The following is a 22,534-nucleotide window of genomic DNA, read 5'->3' on the forward strand; positions in this document are numbered from 1 at the left end:
GTCACAGACTCAGAACAAGGGGTCGGCCATTTAGGACTGAGATGAGGAAAAACGTCTTCACTCAGAGGCAGGTGAATCTTCGGAATTCTCTACTCCAGAGGGCTGTGGAGGCTCCGTCATATTCAAGGCAGAGATTTTTGAATATTAAGGGAACAGTGCAGGAAAGAGGAGTTGAGGTAGAAGATCAGCCGTGATCTAATTGCAGGCTCGAGGGGCCGAATGGTCTAATCCTGCTCCTAATTCTTGTGTTATAGATTTGGAAGTGGGGGTGGCTGTGAGTGGTACTGTGTGCTGGGGCAATAGGCTGCAGCCCTGACACGCAAATGCCTCATAGAGCAGCGAGCAGCAATGACCGACAGGTCTCGCTGGCACTGTGGGGCTGCTGAGCAGGGGCCAGGCATTTGCCCACAAGGAGGGAGGGGCTGTCCCAGCCTGCCCCCCCCACCCCCACCCCCCCACACCGACCGAGGAAACCCTCAATCTTTTAAATAGCGCGCGCCATGTTGCGAGAGGCCCCCTCTCTCCCAGCAGGGCTCCTGTCTTGGTGCTGCCGAGTTCTCGCTGAGTGGGGAGCTGTGTAAAGGAGTTGAGGCGGATGTTGCAGCCGGGGTTTAAGGCTGACAGCGCGCCAGCACGCTCCTGCCTCGACCGAGGGTCGGACGAGGCATGTATTGCAAAGACACGTTCTGCCGATCACGTGGAGCTCAGTCTCAGCTAACCCGTTCGTAAAACCACGCGGCGTAATAGCTGTAGCTCAGGGCAGCTTGGGGGCTGCAATGTGTTTGTCAGATTCCAGGTCGGAAGAAATCAGCCTTTCTCATTTGAATTCTGACATTCTGAAAAGCAATGGCTAATGCACTGGACGCAAGAGTTCCATAACAGTTTGAAAAATAAACTCGAATTGCGATTTTACCTGCTGCAAAGTCTGGGGTTTGATCTTGGAGACTGTTTGTTTAATTCTGGAGATTCTTAACAAGGTGCCGCTCTTACCAGGTTTTGTCTGGGAACTATTGAACCGATTTAGATACTGTAATGTATTTGCTTCATGGATTCTTTGCTTAAGAATTCATAGCAACACATTGCTATTAAGAACTAGTTGGTTTATTAACATAGGTTTAACAATCACACTACACATTACCAGTTCATCCACCAGGCTCACAACCACCTACCCCAACTGGCTGGGGTTTTATTGAGTCTTGTGAACATCACGTGACTGGCTAAGCCACTCCCAACTCAACAGCTCTACAACTATTTTACGAAAACTATAAATCAAGTGCCTCTCCCCCCCCCCTTAAAAGGGAGCACCTAAAACCGACAAATTCACAAATTAAACTTTGGACGTTAAACTAATCAAATTAAAATTTGGTTGCCGGGGGTGATGATGCACTCCAGTCCCTCCGACGCCCACCTCTCGCGGAAGGCCGCGAGCGTACTGGTGGACACCGCGTGCTCCATCTCCAGGGACACCCTGGCTCGGATGTAACTGTGGAAGAGAGGCAGGCAGTCGGGCTGAATGACCCCCTCGACCGCCCGCTGCCTGGACCGGCTGATGGCCCCCTTGGCCAGGCCCAAGAGCAGTCCTACGAGGAGGCCTTCCGACCTGCCCGCTCCCCTCCGCACAGGGTGCCCAAAGATCAGGAGTGTGGGACTGAAGTGCAACCAGAATTTGAGGAGCAGCTCCTTCAAATAATGGAACAGGGGCTGCAACCTCGCTCATTCAATAAAAACATGGAACACGGACTCTTCCAGACTGAACCGACTTAAAAAACGATTGCACAGGACTGCTCCAGGCCAAGTCCTCAATAACTAGTGGGAGGACTCCCGCGTAGAATGCACCACATTGGGGACCACCGCCTCCTCTGGACGGCAAGATGGTGCGCCCTGGCGTGTCCGGACGGCAGACGAGGATGGCAAAGTGGAGAGTGTGCAAGAGCCGCCTGTACAGGAATCCCTTCCGCGCAGAACTGAAAGGAACAGCGGCTCTACAAACCTGTGAGCATCCTTACAGGTTACAGATGCCATCCCGAGATAGTTATTAGAGCAGAGGGCGTGCTCAGGTGCCACCACTTTATACTAGGCTGTGAGCTCGGCAATTCGCGGCTATTAGCTCGCCAGTTCGCGGCTGTGAGCTTGGGGAGTGCCGGCATTGAGCTCGGAGTGCGTCGGCAGTAAACTCGGCGATTCCCGGCAGTGAGCTCGGCAATTCCCGGCTGTGAGCCCGGCGATTCCCGGCAGTGAGCTCACCATCACCAGCCGTTAATTAGCGGGCCCCCTGACTGGCCGGCCTGTGCTGTTGTTCGCACTGACTGGCTCTCGCTACATTTTCGGGGGCGGCGAGTAACACTTCCATTTCCTCTTCATCACACAGGTAACTGCCGCTGCTGTGACCCAGGAGATCAGGGCGCGTTTCTTTGTTAGGGTCTTGGAGCCGCAACTATTACAGGTGTAAGTAATTGCTTCTCTCCCCTTTTAATAGCCTTTAATGAAAAATGGGAGAAATACAACAATTAATAATCATTTCTTCTTGCTGTGACTTTGGCATCAGCAGCAAGTCAGGTTTGTATGGGTCCTGTTCAGCAGGAGTTGCTCTCTGACATAAAGACTTGGATTTATATAGCGCCTTTCACGATCACCGGACGTCTCAAAGCACTTTACAGCCAATGAAGTACTTCTGGAGTATAGTCACTTTTGTAATGTGGGAAAAGCAGCAGTCAATATGCGCACAGCAAGCTCCCACAAACAGCAATGTGATAATGACCAGATAATCTGTTTTTGTTGTGTTGATTGAGGGATAAATATTGTGCGAGGACACCAGGGATAACTCCCCTGCTCTAGTGCCATGGGATCTTTTATGTCCACCTGAGAGCAGACGGGGCCTCGGTTTAATGTCTCATCCGAAAGGCGGTACTCCCCCAGCACTGCACTCGATTTACGTGCTCAACTCTCTGGAGTGGGACTTGAACCCACAATCTTCTGGCTCGGAAGCAAATGTCCTACCCACTGAGCCACATTGAGCATCAGAACTTCCCGCCCTCTTCCCACGGCCCACGGCTTGTGCCGTGTTCCACTCCTTCCGTTGCTGCAGCTTGTGCCAGTTCCAGTCGCACGTTAGGTCACTCGGACTAAATCTAATCACCGACAACACTGGCTATGGAACCCGAGCCTGTTCCATGCTTTTCTGCTCCAGAATATGGTGTGCCGAACGCTATTGCGAAAAGTTACTCGAACAAAGAGCAAAACTGATGCCGCTCTGATGGGAGCATTGTTTCGGACCTGGTGTTGCTCCCTGTGATTGACTACCGCTGGGCCTTGTCTGTCCTCTGCAGGTCCGAGATGGGAATCCTCTCCTCCACTGCGCTGCTCATGGGCGTCGTGACTCACATCACGTCCCCTCGGTTGCTGGATGAACTTGTTTTCTTTTTGCTGGGCGATCAGAGAGAGGCGGAGGTGCCCACTGACCCAGCCTGTCACCTACTGCGTTCCCAGTTGATAGAACGCTGCAACCATCTGTCTGATGAGGTGAGGTCACAGGTTAGCACAATGAGGTCGCAGGTCAGTGCAGTGCGGTCAGCTCGGGTCACAGGAAAGTACAGTGAGGTCAGCGCGGTGGGGTCACAGGTCAGCACAGTGAGGCAAGCGGGGGAAGATCATTGGTCAGCGCGGTGGGGTCACAGGTCAGCACAATAAGGCAAGCAGAGGAAGATCATTGGTCACCGCGGTGGGGTCACAGGTCAGCACTGAGGCAAGCAGGGGAAGATCATTGGTCAGCACGGTGGGGTCACAGGTCAGCACAATAAGGCCAACTGGGGAAGATCATTGTTCAGCGCAGAAGGGTCACAGGTCAGCATGGTGAGATTTAGCCTCTTGCAATCATTAGGTTTTGTTAAAAGATTTGTCAGCCGCTCAGTTTAAAGCTCCTGTTGCAATACTTAGTAAATAACGGGGTCTGCGCTGGGTTCATTTGGCAGCACTCTCGCCCCTGGGTCAGATGGAGGGAGGTTTGGTTCCTGTCTTAGGGAGAGTTTGAGTTTGTAACACTCCAGCTCCATAAAGACACAAACTGTTAGCTTTAAATATATTGCGAAGCTTGTCGGCACTGCTGCAGTGTGAGTGAGCTGTATGTGTTTTGGCTTCTTGCAGATCAGTATGGCCACACTGAGGTTCTTTGAACAGCTCCTGCAGAAACCCCACGAACATGTCATTTACAACCTGGTGCTGCGGAACCTGAGTGACTGCGGCTACGTCGGACACAGCACCGGACACGAGGACAGGGGTTCAGAGAATGAACAGCTGGGTGAGACAGAGTAAGGGATTGGAGCAACTGTTGTCTTACATCACACTGTAGTTTCGGTGATCGTGTGACGGCTCGGCTGTGTTTGAACTGATTTCCTTTCTTTGCGAAGCGTGCTGGGTCTAAGTCAGGGTAAGATGCCTCCTCCTAGGAGTCCAGCAAAGCTGCTGTACAGACAACCTCGCACGGCGATGTCCAGATTACAGCTCGCGACCCCTGACCTTCAGCCCAGGAAACGCGCTTCTGTTGGCGCCTCTTTCTCACTCGCTGCTTTTTCCTGTTTGAAGCAGAGGGGCTGGTGCTTTGGGAAGGTCAGTCCTTAACACTGTTCTCTCATTGGTGGAAACAGCCTGCACTATAGAACTGCTAGTTGAGATAGATAAAAATTAACAGAAGCATTGATATGTGGCCGTGAGGTTTTGTGGTATAAAGCTAAGTGGGTCCCATGAACATAATAAATAGGAGCGGGAATCAGCCATTTGGCTCCTCGAGCCTGTTAGAAACATAGAAAATATGTGCAGGAGTAGGCCATTCGACCCTTCGAGCCTGCACCGCCATTCAATGAGTTCATGGCTGAACATGCAACTTCAGTACCCCATTCCTGCTTTCTCACCATACCCCTTCATCCCCCTAGTAGTAAGGACCACATCTAACTCTTTTTTGAATATATTTAGTGAATTGGCCTCAACAACTTTCTGTGGTAGAGAATTCCACAGGTTCACCACTCTCTGGATGAAGAGGTTCCTCCTCATCTCGGTCCTAAATGGCTTACCCTTTATCCTTAGACTGTGATCCCTGGTTCTGGACTTCCCCAACATTGGGAACATTCTTCCTGCATCTAACCTGTCTAAACCTGTCAGAATTTTAAACGTTTCTATGAGGTCCCCTCTTATTCTTCTGAACTCCAGTGAATACAAGCCCAGTTGATCCAGTCTTTCTTGACAGGTCAGTCCCGCCATCCCGGGAATCAGTCTGGTGAACCTTCGCTGCACTCCCTCAATAACAAGAATGTCCTTCCTCAGGTTAGGAGACCAAAACTGTACACAATACTCCAGGTGTGGCCTCACCAATGCCCTGTACAACTGTAGCAACACCTCCCTGCCTCTGTACTCAAATCCCCTCGCTATGAAGGCCAACATGCCATTTGCTTTCTTAACCGCCTGCTGTACCTGCATGCCAACCTTCAATGACTGATGTACCATGACACCCAGGTCGCGTTGCACCTCCCCTTTTCCTAATCTGTCATCATTCAGATAATAGTCTGTCTCTCTGTTTTTACCACCAAAGTGGATAACCTCACATTTATCCACATTATACTTCATCTGCCATGCATTTGCCCACTCACCTAACCTATCCAAGTCGCTCTGCAGCCTCATAGCATCCTCCTCGCAGCTCACGCTGCCACCTAACTTAGTGTCATCCGCAAATTTGGAGATACTACATTTAATCATTAATGTACAGTGTAAACAGCTGGGGCCCCAGCACAGAACCTTGCGGTACCCCACTAGTCACTGCCTGCCATTCTGAAAAGTACCCATTTACTCCTACCCTTTGCTTCCTGTCTGACAACCAGTTCTCAATCCATGTCAGCACACTACCCCCAATCCCATGTGCTTTAACTTTGCACATTAATCTTTTGTGTGGGACCTTGTCGAAAGCCTTCTGAAAGTCCAAATATACCACATCAACTGGTTCTCCCTTGTCCACTCTACTGGAAACATTCTCAAAAAATTCTAGAAGATTTGTCAAGCATGATTTCCCTTTCACAAATCCATGTTGACTTGGACCTATCATGTCACCTCTTTCCAAATGCGCTGCTATGACATTCTTAATAATTGATTCCATCATCTTACCCACTACCGATGTCAGGCTTACCGGTCTATAATTCCCTGTTTTCTCTCTCCCTCCTTTTTTAAAAAGTGGGGTTACATTGGCTACCCTCCACTCGATAGGAACTAATCCAGAGTCAATGGAATGTTGGAAAATGACTGTCAATGCATCTGCTATTTCCAAGGCTAATTCCTTAAGTACTCTGGGATGCAGTCCATCAGGCCCTGGGGATTTATCAGCCTTCAATCCCATTAATTTCCCCAACACAATTTCCTGACTAATAAGGATTTCCCTCAGTTCCTCCTCCTTACTAGACCCTCTGACCCCTCTTATATCCGGAAGGTTGTTAGTGTCCTCCTTTGTGAATACCGAACCAAAGTACTTGTTAAATTGGTCTGCCATTTCTTTGTTCCCCGTTATGACTTCCCCTGATTCTGACTGCAGGGGACCTACGTTTGTCTTTACTAACCTTTTTCTCTTTACATATCTATAGAAACTTTTGCAATCCGTCTTAATGTTCCCTGCAAGCTTCTTCTCGTACTCCATTTTCCCTGCCCTAATCAAACCCTTTGTCCTCCTCTCCGGGTTCACTGCTATTTCTGGCCAATTGGTATGCCACTTCCTTGGCTTTAATACTATCCCTGATTTCCCTTGATAGCCACGGTTGATCCACCTTCCCTTTTTTATTTTTACGCCAGACAGGAATGTACAATTGTTGTAGTTCATCCATGCAGTCTCTAAATGTCTGCCATTGCCCATCCACAGTCAATCCCTTAAGTATCATTCGCCAATCAATCCTAGCTAATTCACGCCTCATACCTTCAAAGTTACCCTTCTTTAAGTTCTGGACCATGGTCTCTGAATTAACTTTTTCAATCTCCATCCTAATGCAGAATTCCACCATATTATGGTCACTCTTCCCCAAGGGGCCTCGCACAACGGTATTGCTAATTAATCCTCTCTCATTACACAACACCCAGTCTAAGATGGCCTCCCCCCTAGTTGGTTCTTCGACATATTGGTCTAGAAAACCATCCCTTATGCACTCCAGGAAATCCTCCTCCACCGTATTGCTTCCAGTTTGGTTAGCCCAATCTATGTGCAAATTAAAGTCACCCATTATAACTGCTGCACCCTTATTGCATGCACCCCTAATTTCCTGTTTGATGCCCTCCCCAACATTACTACTACTGTTTGGAGGTCTGTACACAACTCCCACTAACGTTTTTTGCCCTTTGGTGTTCTGTAGTTCTACCCATATAGATTCCGCATCATCCAAGCTAATGTCCATTCTAACTATTGCATTAATCTCTTCTTTAACCAGCAATGCTACCCCACCTCCTTTTCCTTTTATTCTATCCTTCCTGAATGTTGAATACCCCTGGATGTTGAGTTCCCAGCCCTGATCATCCTGGAGCCACGTCTCCGTAATCCCAATCACATCATATTTGTTAACATCTATTTGCACAGTTAATTCATCCACCTTATTACAGATACTCCTTGCATTAAGACACAAAGCCTTCAGGCTTGTTTTTTTAACACCCTTTTTCCTTTTAGAATTTTGCTGTACAGTGGCCCTTTTTGTTTTTTGTCTTGGGTTTCTCTGCCCCTCCACTTTTCCTCATCTCCTTTCTGTCTTTTGCTTTGTTCTCCTTTTTAGTTCCCTCTGTCTCCCTGCATTGATTCCCATCCCCCTGCCATATTAGTTTAACTCCACCCCAACAGCACTCGCAAACACTCGCCCTAGGACATTGGTTCTGGTTCTGCTCAGGTGCAGACCGTCTGGTTTGTACTGGTCCTACCTTCCCCAGAACCGGTTCCAATGCCCCAGGAATTTGAATCCCTCCCTGCTGTACCACTGCTCAAGCCATGTATTCATCTGCGCTATCCTGCGATTCCTACTCTGACTAGCACGTGGCACTGGTAGCAATCCCGAGATTACTACTTTTGAGGTCCTACTTTTTAATTTAGCTCCTAGCTCCTTAAATTGGTTTCGTAGGACCTCATCCCTTTTTTTTTTACCTATGTCGTTGGTACCAATGTGCACCACGACAACTGGCTGTTCTCCCTCCTTTTTTAGAATGTCCTGCACCCGCTCAGAGACATCCTTGACCCTTGCACCAGGGAGGCAACATACCATCCTGGAGTCTCGGTTGCGGCCGCAGAAACGCCTATCTATTCCCCTTACAATTGAATCCCCTATCACTATCGCTCTCCCACTCTTTTTCCTCCCCTCTTGTTCAACAGAGCCAGCCACGGTGCCATGAACTTGGCTGCTGCTGCCCTCCCCTGATGAGTCATCCCCCTCAACAGTACTCAAAGCAGTCTATCTGTTTTGTAGAGGGATGACCACAGGGGACCCTTGCACTACCTTCCTTGCACTGTTCTTCCTGCTGGTCTTCCATTCCCTATCTGGCTGTGGACCCTTCACCTGCGGTAAGACCAATTCGCTACACGTGCTACTCACGTCATTCTCAGCATCGTGGATGCTCCAGAGTGAATCCACCCTCAGCTCCAACTCCGCAACGCGGTCCGTCAGGAGCTGGAGGCGGATACACTTCCCGCACACGTAGTCGTCAGGAACACTGGAGTCGTCCGAGTTCCCACATGGTACAGAAGGAGCATAACACCCGACCGAGCTCTCCTGCCATGACTTAACCCTTAGATAAGCAACAACAATCCTAAAGTTTACTCACTGTTATCGAAGAGAAAAAAGAAAAACTACTCACCAATCACCAGCCAATCACTTACCCCCTTGGCTGTGACGTCACCTTTCTGTTTCTTTCTACTTTTTTGCCTTCTCCCTGAAGCTGCACAAGTCACGCCTCTCGGTGCCGCTGGGCCTTTTATAGGCCTCCGACCCCGGACTCGCGCCTCACCAACTGCCGCTGCCGCTGGGCCTTTTATAGGCCTCCGACCCCGGACTCGCGCTTCACCAACTGCCCTTGTTGCGCCATTCAATAGGATCATGGCTGATTTTCAATCTCAACTCCACCTTCCCACATGATCCCCAAAAGTCTATAGATCTCAGTGTTGAATATACTCAACGACTGAGCTACCACAGCCCTCTGGGGCAGAGAATTCCAAAGATTCACTACCCTCTGAGTGAAGACATTTCTCCTCATCTCAGTCCTAAATGGCCGACTCCTTGTCCTAAAACTGTGACCCCTGGTTCTAGCCTCCTCAGCCAGGAGAAACTTCCCTGTCAAGCCCTGTAGGAATTGTATCTGTTTCAATGAGATCACCTCTCATTCTTCTAAACTCTAGAGAATATAGGCCTAGTCTCCTCAATCTCTCCTCATAGGACAATCCCCCCATCCCAGGAATCAGGCTGGTGAACATTTGTTGCACTTCCTCCAAGGCAAATATATCCTTCCTTAAGTAAGGAGACCAAAACTGTACACAGTGCTCCAGGTGTGGTCCCACCAAGATCCTATATAATTATAGTAAGACTTCTTTACCTTTTATTCCAATCCCTTTGTAATAAAGACTAACACCGAATTTGCTTTCCTAATTGCTTGCTGTACCTACATGTTAACTTTCAGTGATTGTGTACAAGGACACCCAGGTCCCTCTGGACACCAACATTTCCCAATCTCTGCTTTTCTATTTTTCCTACCAAAGTGGATAATTTCACATTTCTCCACATCATGCTCCACCTTCCATGTTCTTGCCCACTCACTTAAACTGTCTGTATCCCTTTGCGTCCTCCTCACAGTTTACTTTCCCACCTAGTATCCCACTGATATAGTTTTGTATCATCAGCTAACTTGGATACATTACATTCCATCCTCTCATCTAAGTCATTGCTATCGGTATCCTTGCAGTACCCCACTAGTTACAGCCTGCCAACCCGAAAATGGCCTGTCTATTTCTACTCTCTGTTTTCTGTCCATTAACCAGTCCTCAATCCATTATGGTATATTATCCCCAATCCCATGAGCCCTAATTTTGTGTAATAACCTCTTGTGTGGAACCTTATCGAATGCTTTTTGAAAATCCAAATACACTACATCCACTGGTTCCCCCTTATCTACCCTGCCAGTTACAACCTCAAAAACTCTTACTAGATTTGTCAAACACGATTTCCCTTTCATAAATCCGTGTTGACTCTGCCTGATCATATTATGATTTTAAGTGCACTGTTACCACGTCCCTAATAATAGATTCTAGCTTTGTGTTACAGACGTCCATGGTAAGAACATGTTTGTATAATTACCTTTCTTGTGAGGTCATCGAATCAGAGCCTTATACATTTGGAAAAGGCAACTTTAGGGGATGTTTAGTGTATCTGGTACCAGAGCAATCCTTCCTCTTGATCTGCTCCCATTGTGTGAGGCATGATCTCGATTCTGCTCCGTCAGTGAAGGGGGTTGGGGGGCGGGATGATTGACTTGGGACCTGGGCAGTTTTAAATTGTGGCTTCACACAGGGCCGGGATGGGATTAGGTCCGACAAAATCTCCCGATGGTGTGGAACCATCCCTTGGCTCAAGTGTGCTCAGGTGTCAGATGCCGACTTGAGTTATACTGCCGCTTCTGCATCGTGCATGCTCTAAAGTTTAGCGTGTCAGCACGGAAGTAACAGTGAAATGAACCATCAAGAGGTGTGGCTGGTCAATGAATTCTCTACGGTGGCAGTAAGTGGTGCTGTAGAATGTGCGCTAGTAGACCAGGCGCAGATGGATCTATTGTCCATTGGACCAGGCACAGATGGATCTATTGTCCATTGGACCAGGCACAGATGGATCTATTGTCCATTGGACCAGGCACAGATGGATCTAGTGCCCATTGGACCAGGCACAGATGGATCTATTGTCCATTGGACGAGGCGCAGATGGATCTATTGTCCAGTGAACTAGGCACAGATGGATCTATTGTCCAGTGGACCAGGCACAGGTGGATCTATTCTCCATTGAACCAGGCACAGATGGATCTATTCTCCATTGAACCAGGCACAGATGGATCTATTCTCCATTGAACCAGGCACAGATGGATCTATTCTCCATTGAACCAGGCACAGGTGGATTTATTCTCCATTGGATCAGGCACAGATCCACTCTCCTTTCTTTTTGTTTCTCCAGAGAATTAGAAGATGATCCTTTCTTCACTGACATCTACACAGGGAGCGGATCCCCAGCTTCTGATTGGCATGTTGCTCCAGCGGCAACACAAGCAGCAGCAAAGGCTGATGGGAAACCAGAGGTCAACAGAATAGTCCACAGGTGAGTGCCCTATCTCAGCTTCCTGCTCTCCACAGGTGAATGCCGTATCTCAGCTTCCCGCTCTCCACAGGTTAGTGCCCTATCTCAGTTTCCAATCTCGACAGGTGAGTGCCCTATCTCAACTTCCCACTCTCGATAGGTGAGTGCCTTATCTCAGCTTCCTGCTCTCGGCAGGTGAATGCCCTTTCTCAGCTTCCTGCTCTCGACAGGTGAGTGCTTATCTCAGCTTCTTGCTCTCGACAGGTGAGTGCCTTATCTCAGCTTCCTGCTCTCGACAGATGAGTGCCCTATCTCAGCTTCCTGCTCTCGACAGGTGACTGCCCTATCTCAGCTTCCTGCTCTCGACAGGTGAGTGCCCTATCTCAGCTTCCTGCTCTCGACAGGTGATTGCCCTATCTCAGCTTCCTGCTCTCGACAGGTGAGTGCCCTATCTCAGCTTCCTGCTCTCGACAGGTGAGTGCCCTATCTCAGCTTCCTGCTCTCGACAGGTGATTGCCCTATCTCAGCTTCCTGCTCTCGACAGGTGAATGCCCTATCTCAGCTTCCTGCTCTCGACAGGTGAGTGCCCTATCTCAGCTTCCTGCTCTCGACAGGTGATTGCCCTATCTCAGCTTCCTGCTCTCGACAGGTGAGTGCCCTATCTCAGCTTCCTGCTCTCGACAGGTGAGTGCCCTATCTCAGCTTCCTGCTCTCGACAGGTGATTGCCCTATCTCAGCTTCCTGCTCTCGACAGGTGAGTGCCCTATCTCAGCTTCCTGCTCTCGACAGGTGATTGCCCTATCTCAGCTTCCTGCTCTCGACAGGTGAGTGCCCTATCTCAGCTTCCTGCTCTCGACAGGTGAATGCCCTATCTCAGCTTCCTGCTCTCGACAGGTGAGTGCCCTATCTCAGCTTCCTGTTCTCGACAGGTGATTGCCGTACCTCCGTTTCCTGCTCTCGACAGGTGAGTGCCCTATCTCAGCTTCCTGTTCTCGACAGGTGAGTGCCCTATCTCAGCTTCCTGTTTTCGACAGGTGAGTGCCCTATCTCAGCTTCCTGCTCTCGACAGGTGAATGCCCTATCTCAGCTTCCTGCTCTCGACAGGTGAGTGCCCTATCTCAGCTTCCTGCTCTCGACAGGTGAATGCCCTATCTCAGCTTCCTGCTCTCGACAGGTGAATGCCCTATCTCAGCTTCCTGCTCTCGACAGGTGAATGCCCTATCTCAGCTTCCCGCTCTCGACACAAGTTTAGAGTTTGGTTTCTTGGGTAAAATTCACAACGACAAATCTGGGCTGTTGCACTGTCTCCAGGTTATCTGGTTTTATCTGACCTGTACTTTAGCCCTCATACAACCGAATCCATGAATATCAACATCACATTAAACATACGTCACATGTAAGTATTTGCTCAAACGAGTTTTTCTGTACTTTCTGCAACTTAACACTTTGCTTTAGGTGTTCAGAGATGCTTTGATGAGAGGCTTGTATTTGTATACATGATATTCGTACATACAGTAGGTTAGACAGGCTCAGTGAGTGGGGAAAAATTTGGCAGATGGAGTATAATGTGGGAAAATGTGGAGTTATCCACTTTGGCAGAAAAAATAGAAAAGCAAATTATAATTTAAATGGGGAAAAATTGCAAAGTGCTGCAGTACAGAGGGACCTGGGGGTCCTTGAGCATGAAACGCAAAAGTTAGTGTGCAGGTACAGCAAGTAATCAGGAAGGCAAATGGAATGTTGGCCTTTATTGCAAGGGAGATAGAGTATAAAAGCAGAGAAGTCCTGCTACAACTGTACAGGGTTTTGGTGAGGCCACACCTAGAGTACTGCGTACAGTTTTGGTCTCCGTATTTAAGGAAGGATATACTTGCATTGGAGGCTGTTGAGAGAAGGTTCACTAGGTTGATTCCAGAGATGAGGAGGTTGACTTACGAAGATAGGTTGAGTAGGTTGGGCCGATACACTTTGGAATTCAAAAGAATGAGAGGTGATCTTATCGAAACATAAGATAATGAGGGGGCTCGACAAGGTGGATGCAGAGAGAATGTTCCATTCGTAGGGAAAACTAAAACTCTGGGGCATAGTCTCAGAATAAAGGGCTGCCCATTTAAAACTAAGATGAGGAGGAATTTATTTTCTCAGAGGGTTGTAAATCTATAGAATTCTCTGCCCCAGAGAGCTGTGGAGGCTGGGTCATTGAATATATTTAAGGTGCAGATAGACAGATTTTTGAGCGATAAGGGAGTCAAGGATTATGGGGAGTGGGCAGGGAAGTGGAGCTGAGTCCATGATCAGATCAGCCATGATCTTATTGAATAGTGGAGCAGGCTCGAGGGGCCAAATGACCTACTCCTGCTCCTATTTCCTATGGTCCAAATCCCATTTCTTCTCCCTTTTCCAAACTCCATCTCTGCTTTTCCTTCTAATTTTGCTGCTTGTTATATCCTAACTTCACAAAGTGTGCGGTTGATTTGACTGTTTTAAACCGGTTAATGGAGGCACTGAGCAGACTGGGTCTCTTTTCTCTTGAAAAGAGAAGTGTGAGGGGCGACCTAACAGAGGGTCTTTAAAATTATGAAAGAAAATTATGATGTAGAGAGGATGTTTCCACTTGTGGGAGAGTCCAGAACTCAGGGCCAGAAATATAAGAGAATCACCAATAAATCCAGTAAGGAATTGAGGAGAAACTTCTTTACCCAGAGAGTGGTGAGACTGTGGAACTCGCTGCCACAGGGAGTGTTTGAGGCGAATAGCACAGCTGCATTTAAGGAGAAGCTATATATGCACATGAGGGAGAACGGAATAGAAGGATTTGCCGATAAGGTGGCTCATGTGGAGCATAAACGCCAGTACGGACCTGTTGGGCTGAATTGCCTGTTCCTGTGCTGTAAAATTCGATGTAATTATTCACACATGGGAACATTGTACACAATTCACACACATGGATGTGTTTGGTCTGTCGTCGTTGTGTCTGAGCGACGTGAAGGAAAAGGCAGATCATCCCGAGCAGCTCTTGACGGGGGCTGGAGGCAGGTTACAGAGCAGCATGTCCTCCGAGTTACAGCACAATGCTCCGACTGAAGGGAAGGCAGAATGGGATATCATTTGGATCAGGGGAAAGAAAGGGAACGATGGGGGAATTTGTAAAGGAATCATGCACAACCTCTGCACTGGTTACATTTCGAGCCCTTTAGCTTCGGTGTGTTTGTGTTCCAGCTTCCTGTGTCTTGTTCCCGATGCAGTGAAAACCTCCCACCTTGTGGCAGACTCTGGGTACGACACTTACCTTGTGGATGCCCATCGGATGGTAAGACAACTCTTCGCCGTTGCTGACATATGAGAATGGTGTCTGATCCGAGTGACTGCAGCTTCCCTAAAGCCTAATCCAAAGAATTACGGATTGGACAGTCGAAATCAAAACGCTGGGTTTGCCAATTCCAGTTTACTGTGTTGGAACGAGCAGCTCTGGGATCACTGTCACACACGTCAGCTAGCAGGAAACTTTCCCCTTTCTCTGACAGTGTTGGGACAGCTCATCCTTGCCACCCCCTGTGTATCGCTGACCTACATTGGCTCCCAGTTAATCAAACCCTTGATTTCAAAATTCTCATCCTTGCTTTCAAATCCCCCCCGTGACCTCGCCTCTCCCTATCTCTGTAATCTCCTCCAGTCCCACAACCCCCGAGATGTCTGCGCTCCTCTAACTCTGCCCTCCTGAGCATCCCTGATTATAATCGCTCAACCATTGGTGGCCGTGCCTTCTGTTACCTCGGCCCCAAGCTCTGGAACTCCCTCCCTAAACCTCTCTACCTCAAGACGCTCCTTAAAACCTACCTCTTTGACCAAGCTTTTGGTCACCTACCCTAATTTCTACTTATGCGGCTCGGTGTCAAATTTTTTATCCCATAATACTTCTGTGAAGCGCCCTGGGACGTTTCACTATGTTAAAGGTGCTATATAAATACAAGTTGTTGTTGCAATACCATCTTAAATGGTGTAGCACCACACATCATCATCATAGGCAGTCCCTCGCATCGAGGATGACTTGCTTCCACGTTAAAAAGTTCACAGGTTTTCCAATGAAGGACCCAATATTCCAGATCCCGAACTAAATCCTGAAGGGTGGAAGATGCCTGTGCGTGGATTGTTTTAACGTGGGGTGACCGTTGCACACCAGCCACCACACGGGCTTGACAGAGTCTTGGTCTAGTGGCAAGGATTAACCAGGACGACTGGAGACCTGCTCTGTTGCACGGACCTAGTACGCACACATATCGCAGTGTGGGCTGGCCCGTGCTGCCCCTGGGCCCTCGGCTCTTCTGGGCCCCAAACGCACGCCTCTCCTAGGCCCCGATCACGTCGCTGTGCAATCTCTCGCCGCTCCCGCTGTACCTGCCCACGCTCCAATCATTGACCTGGATTTTGGTGATGTCCCTTTTCACTGCCGTTGCTCTCCTGCTCCACTACGTGCTGCTCCCTGGAGTGGTACACCGCCACGCTGCTCCTTCCACTCCCCGGCCTGCTCCGATGGTGCTCGCAGGCCGGGGGCCGCACAGCACTACACACAGGGTCGCTGATTGGTTAACTCTAATTAATTGCTGCTGTCCAGTGTGTAAAAACAGGGAGCTCCACCATCACTTGGCACGACTTAGTGTCCGCTGGCCAATATCGTAGCTTAAGATTACTATTTTCCTCAAGTGTAAGCTTCCAAAGAACATCCCTTTGGGTTGGGTCAAAAACATGAACCAATCTGCAAAGAATCTGCAAAGGGATTTTGACAGGCTCAGTGAGTGGGCAAACATTTGGCAGCTGGAGTATAATGTGGGAACATGTGAGGTTATCCACTTGGGTAGGAAAAATAAAAAAGCAAATTATTATTTAAATGGGGAGAGATTACAAAATGCTGTGGTACAGAGGGATCTGGGGACTCTTGTACATGAAACTCACAAAGTTAATATGCAGGTACAGCAAGTAATCAGGAAAGCAAATGGAATGTTGGCCTTTATTGCAAGGGGAATAGAGTATAAAAGCAGAAGGGGAAACTAAAACTAGGGGACATAGTCTCAGAATAAGGGGCCACGGAGATGAGGAGGAATTTCTTCTCAGAGGGTTGTAAATCTATGGAATTCTCTGCCCCAGAGAGCTGTGGAGGCTGGGTCATTGAATATATTTAAGGTGGAGATAGACAGATTTTTGAGGGAGTAAAGGGCTATGGGGAGCGGGCGGGGAAGTGGAGCTGAGTCCATGATCAGATCAGCCATGATATTATTGAATGGCGGAGCAGGCTCGAGGGGCCAAATGGCCTACTCCTGCTCCTATTTCTTATGTACTGAGGCCAGACTGTGTTCCAGGCTACACCTGTGATGAGGCCATCAACCTGAAACGTTAACTCTGTTTCTCTCTCCACCGATACTGCCTGACCTGCGGAGTATTTCCAGCATTTTCTGTTTTTACACCTGTGCTGTGCTCTGTAGTTCCAGGGTTGCTGTGTTAATGCCAGGGAGTGGAAGTGGCCACTTGCCCCCAGTCCTCTGGAAAGATGTGACCCAGATGCAACATTTTACGAAGGTGATTTCCTGAAAGTCCTGTTTGACAGAATGGCACAGATCTTGCACCAGGTAACTGTAAATAGAAAGGGGAAGAACAGAAGTGCAGAACCTTGGATAACTGATCGTCCTTTCTTTTCAGATGCCATCGAGTGTGAGATTCCCGGCCCTTTCTCACTGCATAGTGCGTTCCAGATCTCGACTCTGTAGCACTGAGCCAGCCGTGGCTCAGCAGGTAGCACTCTCTCGTCTCAGAGTCAGAAGGTTGTGGGTTCAAGTCCCACTCCAGAGACTTGAGCACAAAATCTAGGCTGATACTCCCAGTGCAGTGATGAGGGAGCGCTGCACTGTCGGAGGTGCCATCTTTCAGATGAGATGTTAAACTGAGAGCCCATCTGCCCTCTCAGGTGGTTGTAAAAGATCCCACTCCGTGGTGTCCTGGCCAATATTAATCCAACCTACACCTAAAAACAGATTATCCGGTTGTAATGTATTTGCTTCATGGGTTCTTTACTTAAGAATTCACAGCAACACATCGCTATTAAGAACTAGTTGGTTTATTAGCAAAGGTTTAACAATCACACGACACATTACCGGTTCATCCACCAGGCTCACAACTGCATACCTCATCGTGGATCCCCCGAACCCAACTGGCTGGGGTTTTATTGAGTCTTGTGAACATCACTCATAATGCAACAGCTCTACAACTATTTTTGTAAAACCATAAATCAAATACCCCCTTATTAACTGGGGGCACTAAAACCGACAACTAAACCAATTAATTTTTGCTATAACAAGATCAAATTAAAATTTGGTTGCCGGGGGTGATGATGCACTCCAGTCTCTCCGGCGCCCACCTCTCGCGGAAGACCGCGAGTGTACCGGTGGACACCACGTGCTCCATCTCCAGGGACACCCTGGCTCGGATGTACGCGCGGAAGAGAGGCAGGCAGTCGGGCTGAACGAGCCCCTCGACTGCCCGCTGCCTGGACCGGCTGATGGCACTCTTGGCCGTGCCCAGGAGCAGTCCTACGAGGAGGCCCTCGGACCTGCCCGCTCCCCTCCGCACAGGGTGCCCAAAGATCAGGAGCGTGGGACTGAAGTGCCAACAGAATTTGAGGAGCAGCCCCTTCAAATATTGGAAGAGGGGCTGCAACCTCGCACACTCAACATACACATGGAACACGGACTTCTCTAGACCGCAGAAATTACAGACGGCCTGGGAGTGCGTGAACTGACTTAAAAACTTATTGCACGGGTCAACAGCTCTACAAACCTGTGAGCATACTCACAGGTGAATACATTACACCGGTCATTATCTCATTGCTGCTTTGCTGTTTGTGGGATCTCGCCTTGCAGAGATTTCACACAGAGACTACACTTCAATAAAGAGTATTAATTGGCTGTAAGGTGCTTTGGGAAAACCGTGAGGTCGTTAATGGCGCTATAGAAAAGCAAATCTTCTCTCAGAGGCTAGGTGGGAGGACCGTGGGAGGACAATCAGTCGCCCTGGGTGCTGTCACACAGCTCCTACATAAGAAATAGGAGCAGGGGTCGGCCATTTGGCCCCTCGAACCTGCTCCTCCATTCAATAAGATCATGGCTGATCTGATCCTGGCCTCAACTCCACTTCCCTGTCCGCTCCCCATAACCCTTCACTCCCTTATCGCTCAAAAATCTGTCTATCTCCACCTTAAATATATTCAATGACCCAACCTCCACAGCTCTCTGGGGCAGAGAATTCCACAGATTCACGACCCTCCGAGAGAAGAAATTCTTCCTCATCTTCGTCTTAAATGGGCGACCCCTTATTCTGAAAGTATGCCCCCTAGTTCTAGATTCCCCCACGAGGGGAAACATTCTCTCTGCATCTACCCTCTCAAGCCCCCTCAGAATCTCATGTTTCAATAAGATCACCTCTTTCTTCTAAACTCCAATGAGTATAAGCTCAACCTTTCTTCATATGACAACCCCTTCATCTGAGGAATCAGCCTCGTAAACCTTCTCTGAACTGCCTCCAATGCAAGTATATCCCTCCTAAATAAGGAGACCAAAACTATACGCAGTACTCCAGGTGTGGTCTTACAGCCCTGTACAGTTGGAGCAGGACTTCCCTACTTTTATGCTCCGTCCCCCTTTGCAATAAAGGCCAGAATTCCATTTACCTTCCTGATTACTTGCTGTACCTGCATGCTAACTTTTTGCATTTCATGCACAAGGACCCCAGGTCCCCGGAGGGGCACAGTCTGTCTTTGGCTGGGTGGTGCCTGCAGAAGGAACGCAAAGAGCTTTTATTGATCAACAACAACAATCTGTTATAAAGCGCCTTAACATAGACAAACATTCCAAGTCCTTCATAAAAACATGGATGTCGAGCCAGAGAAGCAGATGTGGGGAGGGGTGGGTTATCGGAGAGTATTAAAGGAGGAGGGGGGGAAAAGAAAAAGACTTGCATTTATATAGCGACTTTCACAACCACCGGACGTGTCAGCACTTTACAGCCAATGAAGTACAGTTACTGTTGTAATGTGGGAAACGCGGCAGCCAATTTGCGCACAGCAAGCTCCCACAGACAGCAATGTGATAATGACCAGATAATCTGCTTTTGGTTATGTTGATTGGGGGATAAATATTGGCCCAGGACACTGGGGATAACTCTCCTGCTCTTCTTTGAAATAGTGCCATGGGATCTTTTATGTCCGCCCGTGAGGGCAGACGGGGCCTCGGTTTAACGTCTCATCCAAAAGACAGCACCTCCGACAGTGCAGCGCTCCCTCAGCACTGCACTGGAGTGTCGGCCTGGATTTTTGTGCTCAAGTGGGACTTGAACCCACAACCTTCTGACTCGGGGGTGAGTGTGCTGCCCACTGAGCCACGGCTGACACTCCAATTCCAGAATTCCAGAGCGTGGAGCCTAGAGGGCAGTAAAAGGGTTAATAATTCTGAAACTTCTGTGTAACTAAGTGATTCTCTGCTGTGATGGTGAAGGGTAGAAATTACTGTTGCCGAAATTATTGTACAAATGCTTAACGAGCTTGGACTGAATTCCTCCCTGTGTGTTTAATGAAGGAACCTTTGTATTTAAAACAAACAGCATTCACTCGATTACATCGAAACGTTATGATCTAATATTTTTCCTTTCAGCCTTATGACTTGAATTTGCAGATTACGTCTGTGATTTCGAAAGTTGCTCTCTTCCCTCACCCTCACCTCCATGAGTATTTGCTGGACCCGTACATTAACCTCGCCCCAGGCTGCAAGTCTCTCTTCTCTGTCATTGTCCGAGTGAGTATTCTCAGCGCATTCTGCGCTCTCTGTACTTGCCTCCAATCAATAGTTAGCCTCCAGAACTTTAAGCAGCATCGATAGGCAGCTGTAATGGTTTATAGGGCGTGAGGTTACAACAGACGCTGTACTGTACGCAAGTAGCCCATCACTAACAACCCATCAGTTCATGGCAAACTGAAATTGCATTCAATAAATCTGCTCATTTCTGGACTGGCATCGGAACAAATAACCAGGGAATGTTGTAAAAAAACAACTGGATCTCTTTCCTGCTACCCCTACTGTGGGTCTGGCCTACACGTGACTTGTCCCAGCCGACATGGTTGAATCCTCATGCCTTCTGAAGTGCCCCCACCACCTTCTCAGGGCAACTAGGGAAGGGCAGTGAATGCCGGCCTTGCCAGTGCAGCCCACATCCCGTGAATGAAGGTCACAGTGCATTGGGGCTGCTCGTCATCTGGTGAAAGATATCAATTGTTGATTTCCTTAAAGGCGCCTTTTCCTAAAGAAGTGAAGTCATTTAATCGGAGTGTGGATGCTGATTGGCTGCGTCAGGAACCTGTCCATTTTAGGGGAATCAAGGGATATGGGGATCGGGCGGAGAAGTGGAGTTGAGGTTGAAGATCAGCCATGATCTTATTGAATGGCGGAGCAGGCTCGAGGGGTCACATGGCCCTCTCCTCTTAATCCTTACGTTCTCTGCTTGTCTCAGGTGATCGGAGATCTCATGCAGAGAATCCAGAGAATCCCGCAGTTTGCTTCCAAGTTACTCCTGGTCAGAAGGCAGCTGATGGGACTGGAACCTGAAGATGTGTAAGTAGAGCGGAATTCTTTACTGTGCTCGTGCTGTTCAGTAAATTAAACGATATCAAATAGCAGTTCTGTCAAAGTAGACATTTCTAAACCATTGAATTCACTGAAAGTGGCACCTTAAAAACAAATTAAAAATGTGGTGTGGAACTGTGCATTAAAATCAGAGAAGAGTTTAGCTTGTATTTGTTTAAAAGTTGCAGAGAGTTTGAGTTTATTTATCGCATCAGTGCGTAACTCACCCTGATAACTGGAGGATTTGTGACTGGGAGCCTCTGTACTGCCTTGCACAGTGTGATAACCTCGGGTACACAGAACTTGCAGCTGCCTCTCAGTTTGTGCTCGGAATGTGTGACCTGGAGAGGCAGGGCTTCTGGAACAAACGGTGTGACATTAAAGAGCTTTTGTTTGAAGGAGAAATAAGAGACAAATTAGAAAGGGTTTCAAAATATTAGCGGACCGTCAGAAATTAAGTGAAGGGATGGCTTTTGAGCTAATTATCTATAACCGTCCCGCCAGTTTGCACTAACATTGTAAAAACGAATTGTCGCGTTGGAGCACTGGGAAGTAGATTGGGCCCCCGGGTGGATCCACCATAGTCAGCGCTTCTCCAGCAAGGGCTTCCTATCACAGTACCGATCCCTCTCGCCCCCACGATCTATCCTTGGCCCCCTATTCTTCCTCACCTACTTCTTCCCCCAGTAACATCATCCACAGACACTCTATCAGCTCAACCTCCAGCTCCTCCATCTAACCTCCCTTCTCCAGCTCCCCCCACCCACCTCAGGCTTTCCATCGCCACCTCTCCCCACCTCCCCCTCGCTCCCTCTCCTCGCCCCACCTTCTCCTCAGCTCCCTTTCCTCACCTCCCCCTCTCTCTTCCTGTCCCACCTCCAGCTTCCACGCTACCCTCTCCCTCTCCACCCTATGACCTATCTGATATTAAGTTGCGGCTGTGACTCCGTCGCTCAGGATATCCCTCTGAAGATCTTCATCCCGACTTTACCCCTCACCCCAACTTCTGTAATCTCCCAACGTCACATCCTCTCCCTGCCCCACACACCCGTGTGTCCCGTCCCCATTCTGACACTGTAACCGTCTCCTTACACCCCTCGCCCAGTCTAACCCCCTCCCTACTCCCTCTCCCCCAGTCTAACCCCTCCCTACTCCTCCCTCTCCCCCAGTCTAACCCCTCCCTACTCCTCCCTCTCCCCCAGTCTAACCCCTCCCTCTCCCCCAGTCTAACCCCTCCCTAATCCCCCCTCTGCCCCAGGCTACCCCACTCCCCCAGTCTAACCCCTCCCTACTCCTCCCTCTCCCCCAGTCTAACCCCTCCCTAATCCCCCTCTCCCCCAGTCTAACCCCTCCCTACTCCTCCCTCTCCCCCAGGCTACCCCACTCCCCCAGTCTAACCCCTCCCTACTCCTCTCTCTCCCCCAGTCTAACCCCTCCCTACTCCCCCCTCTGCCCCAGGCTACCCCTCTCCCCCAGTCTAACCCCTCCCTACCCCCCGTCTAACCCCTCCCTACCCCCCAGTCTACCCCTCTCCCTCAGTCTAACCCCACC

General features: G+C 49.0%; 1 protein-coding gene across 1 annotated transcript in view; it reads left to right on the forward strand.

The window, feature by feature from the left end:
* Positions 1-22,534, forward strand: part of LOC139235086 (FHF complex subunit HOOK interacting protein 2A-like) — a 48,183-nt gene that overhangs the window by 24,288 nt on the left and 1,361 nt on the right. The window contains exons 9-16 of the mRNA XM_070866233.1: positions 2,369-2,445; positions 3,327-3,519; positions 4,141-4,304; positions 11,205-11,345; positions 14,544-14,634; positions 16,802-16,945; positions 20,018-20,158; positions 20,871-20,971. Coding sequence (XP_070722334.1) covers positions 2,369-2,445; positions 3,327-3,519; positions 4,141-4,304; positions 11,205-11,345; positions 14,544-14,634; positions 16,802-16,945; positions 20,018-20,158; positions 20,871-20,971 — 1,052 coding nt within the window. The remainder of the gene's footprint in view (positions 1-2,368; positions 2,446-3,326; positions 3,520-4,140; positions 4,305-11,204; positions 11,346-14,543; positions 14,635-16,801; positions 16,946-20,017; positions 20,159-20,870; positions 20,972-22,534) is intronic.

The sequence above is a fragment of the Pristiophorus japonicus genome, chromosome 22 (assembly GCF_044704955.1).
Source record: "Pristiophorus japonicus isolate sPriJap1 chromosome 22, sPriJap1.hap1, whole genome shotgun sequence".
Lineage (NCBI taxonomy): Eukaryota > Metazoa > Chordata > Chondrichthyes > Pristiophoridae > Pristiophorus > Pristiophorus japonicus.